General features: G+C 50.5%; 1 protein-coding gene across 1 annotated transcript in view; it reads left to right on the forward strand.

Annotated features, from left to right (window-relative positions):
- The window catches only part of LOC104531986 (LIM and cysteine-rich domains protein 1-like), a gene marked incomplete at both ends in the record, with an annotated part of 2,228 nt that extends 1,424 nt beyond the window's left edge, over positions 1-804 (forward strand). Inside the window, one exon of the mRNA XM_010177056.1 lies at positions 549-804. Within this exon, the coding sequence (XP_010175358.1) occupies positions 549-804 (256 nt within the window). The remainder of the gene's footprint in view (positions 1-548) is intronic.
- Between the last annotated feature and the right edge of the window lie 2,489 nt (positions 805-3,293).

Genomic DNA, 3,293 nt, shown 5'->3' on the forward strand with positions numbered 1-3,293 from the left:
GGTTGCATCAGAGCTGCATCTGCAGAGTTGGGGTTGCTGTTAGCTTTTGATGGGAAAGCTGGCCAGCAGAGAGTGGCCTGGGAGACTTACCCTCATGGTTGGTAGCTGTTATAATTTAAATGATAGATACTTAAGTATAAATTCCTCTTTTAGCAGTCACCTTTTTAATTGTGTGCAAGGCTTTATAAGAGGTGAGGCTAGTGCTTGGCTGTTGGAGACCAGTGGGGTTGGGAGATGGAGCGATGCTTGAAGGGGTTTTCAGGCAGGTTCCCCACAGTCTGTCAGTGCTGCTGCAGCTGCTCTTGCTTGAGGACAGCACTTGGGGGTTTGCAGCTTCCTGCTCCGTGCTCCTGCCAATCCCACTGGGATGAATCGTGCTGATTCCCACCCGTGGCTCAGGCCACAGGAGCCTTTTCCCTTATGCTGTGACCCTGGTCTGCACTTGACCTTTGGAAGAGGCTGATGCTCCGTGGCTGAGCCATCGCCCGATTGCCCACCTCCCGCAGCCCAGCTGCCATCGAAAGGATGATCTGGCTTGTCACCCGCAGGAAAATCTGCAAATCCTGCAGATGCATCCAGGAGGATCACAGCCTGAGCTCAGACGTGGAGGACGACCGGAAGATCGGGCGCCTGCTGTCAGACTCCAAGTACGCCACGCTCACCGCCCGGGTGAAGGGGGGTGACGGCGTTCGCATCTACAAAAGGAACCGCATGATCATCACCAACCCCATCGTCTCTCGCAAAGACCCCACCTTTGACACCATCACCTATGAGTGGGCTCCCCCGGGGCTCACCCAGAAGCTGGTAAGACAATCCCTGGCCTGTTGGGCTGGTAGTTGAGTCACTTAATGGAGAACATAACTGGGCTTGGAATAAAGTTATCGGGGGGGGGAAACAATAAAACATGTGGTTCACCTCACAGAGCAAAAATGTACATAACACTCTGTATTTTGGAAAACCACATAACTAACCAGAGTAGGTAGGACAGGGGAATGGATTGCCTTTGGGCTTTTATAGGTTTGCTTGCAATTCTAGGAGAAGTCTTAATGGGTTTTACAACTAGGAAGCTTGCTACTTTGGTAAAGCTCAGGTCCAATAAAAACATTGCTGAGGAGAGATCCCATCTCTGCTGTCCTGCCAGTTGTACCACGCCTCTGCAGCCCACGCAGGCATCTGCACACTCCAAAACCCTGGGCTGGATCTGGGAATGATCCCTCTGGAGCTGCTTGGGGTGTCTGAGCTGGGACTTGCTCCTCTCCCCAAACACTCCTAGGAGGGCAGGAAGCTGTGCAAGCTGGGGGACATGCACAAGGACAACATGTGACCTCCAGAGACCCATCTCTGCTTCTGAAGCAACATGGATCTGGATGGCTTCTGGGAGAAGCGGGAGATGAGCTGTTTGGGTGGCTTATTTGGGCAGGAGTTGCCCTGGGCTTGGGCATCCCAGTTGGAGAGGGAGGTCCTGCTGCGCTTACTGAGTCTGATCCCTTGCAAACCTGGGTGTGAGCCCATCCCAAGACTGGCCAGTGCAGGTGGAGGCACCTCACTGGGACACTTCCACTAACCCTGAGGGTTTTTTCAGCAAATGCCTCAGGAAATGGTGTTTCAGTTTATCTCAAAAGCAGAGAAATAAAATTAATATGGAAAGAAGTAATGCTGCATGTAAATCCAGTGCTGGTTTTGTAAATCATTCTGTTGTAGAAATGGGCTTTAATGATAACAGCAAAATAACTGTCATCTTTCATATAGGAATTATTTTCTTTGCTTGCTGAGATAGTTGTTAAAATCTTGCACTTACAATAGGCCTGGCATCTCAGGTTTATTAATCAGGAGTGCAGCTTGTGCTCACGTCTGCCTCTCAATCAGAGTGACCAAAGCTCCCCAGAATGCAGCCTTGTTTCCTGTTGAATGCTGCATCACCTTGGCCCTGGATGAGCGTCCATAGGAATACTGGAACAGCCAGAACAGTGTGCTGGCAGTGATTGCTTCATGGCTCAGCTTCTTTGTAATGCTCTTCACAGAATCGTAGTGGTTGGAAAAGACCTTTAAGATCACTGAGTCCAACCATAAACCCAACACTACCCCTTCCACCTCTAAACCATGTCCCTCAGCATCTCAACTACCCATCTGTTAAATCCCACCAGGGAAGGTGACTCCACCACCTCCCTGGGCAGCCCCTTCCAATGCTTGACAACCCTTTCTGTGAAAAAGATTTTCCTCAGATCCAGTCTGAACTTCCCCTGGTGCAACTTGAGGCCATTTCCTCTTGTTCTATTGCTTGATACCTGGGAGAAGAGTCAGACTCCCACCACTTTATCATCTCTGCTGCCTGAGGAACCCCTCCCAGATTCAGCACTGGAGCTGGGATTTTTTTTCCTTAGACATAAACATAGTCTGGTGCAAATAAAAAGTATTTCTGTTTAGGTTTTGCAGAGAGAATTCAGGCTAAAAAGAGGAGATGGGGAGCATGGTTCCATGCCAAGGACTGGATCTGAAAACAAGCCTCCATCCCTCCTGCACCCACTTTCCCTCCAGATGGGCAATATTGATGTGTGGGAATGGAGGGAAGTGGGGTTTGGTGTGTGGAAGTGTTAGCCAGTGCAGCACTTCTGGAGGGAAAGCATTTAACTGGCTTTTAACTGTGTTGTGGTACTGAAAACATTCTACATTACACTGTCATTAGCAGACAGCTTTTGCTCTTCCAATTAAACAAATGGTTTAAAGCTGCTGAAAATTACAACCAGATTTTTTGTAAAAGAAGAGCTGAGGAAACAAATGTGAGATTGCAGCTGCAGATCCAAGAGGCAGGCTGGTTATTTCTTCTTAAAACTCAAGTTGCCGTCACCCCCTTCTAAAGGCTGCCTGGGGGTGGCACGCAGTCTGTACTGGGAATGTAGCTGGGAGCTGTGGTGCTAACTGGAGCAGATCACTGGGCTTTATTAAGGGATTAAGATCTCCATGTATCCAGCTGCTGTGCTGCTGCTGCTCTCGCCGCCTGCTCTTCCGTTCCCTTCCCTTGGGCAGGAGCTGGCCCCGCAGGAATGTTTGTTTAACCGCAGTTTGCCTTCTGCAGGTCCTGGGGGAACTGGGAGCTCCTGAGGGATGGGGAGAACAATGCTGGCACTCTCCCACCCAGCCTGCCACAGCCAGCGAGCTGCCCAGCCCCGTGTGGGTCCAGCTGGGCTCCGTGGGGTGGCTGCTGTGGGTGATGTGGAGGATGCCCAAATTCTGCTGCTCCTGGGCTGCTTTCTTCTTCTATGGGCCTGTCCTGGTTTTGCTGGGATGGAGTTAAT

This window comes from Antrostomus carolinensis, unplaced genomic scaffold (assembly GCF_000700745.2).
Source record: "Antrostomus carolinensis isolate BGI_N321 unplaced genomic scaffold, ASM70074v2 scaffold38971, whole genome shotgun sequence".
Lineage (NCBI taxonomy): Eukaryota > Metazoa > Chordata > Aves > Caprimulgiformes > Caprimulgidae > Antrostomus > Antrostomus carolinensis.